This window comes from Carlito syrichta, unplaced genomic scaffold (genome assembly GCF_000164805.1).
Source record: "Carlito syrichta isolate Samal-C Ts95f unplaced genomic scaffold, Tarsius_syrichta-2.0.1 Scaffold171464, whole genome shotgun sequence".
In the NCBI taxonomy this organism is placed as follows: domain Eukaryota; kingdom Metazoa; phylum Chordata; class Mammalia; order Primates; family Tarsiidae; genus Carlito; species Carlito syrichta.
In genome coordinates, this window is record NW_007115560.1 from 1 (window position 1) to 340 (window position 340).

At 75.3% G+C, this 340-nt stretch overlaps 1 protein-coding gene across 1 annotated transcript; it reads right to left on the minus strand.

Annotated features, from left to right (window-relative positions):
- Window positions 1–8: 8 nt before the first annotated feature.
- Window positions 9–334, minus strand: CDKN1C (cyclin dependent kinase inhibitor 1C; the record flags this gene model as incomplete). Its single annotated transcript, XM_008051409.1, has 1 exon — window positions 9–334. A coding segment is annotated over exon 1 (326 nt), but the record flags the coding sequence as incomplete, so codon positions are not given.
- Between the last annotated feature and the right edge of the window lie 6 nt (window positions 335–340).

Here is a 340-nt window from a genome sequence, read left to right on the forward strand (position 1 = left end):
CCGGCGGCTCGGGGGGCGGGCTGACGGCCACGGCGACCTGCACGGGCCGCGACGTCAGCACCAGGCGGCAGCGCCCCACCTGCACCGTCTCGCGGTAGAACGCGGGCACCGACTCGCCGTCCACTTCGGTCCACTGCAGGCGGCCGGGGCCGCGCAGGGGCACGTCCTGCTGGAAGTCGTAGTCCCAGCGGTTCCGGTCCTCGGCGTTCAGCTCCGCCAGGCGCGTCTGCAGCTCGCGGCTCAGCTCCTCGTGGTCCACCGGCCCGAAGAGGCTGCGGCAGGCGCTGGAGCGCGCCAGGACGGGGTGGGTCCCGCGGGAGACCAGACGCTCCATCGTGGC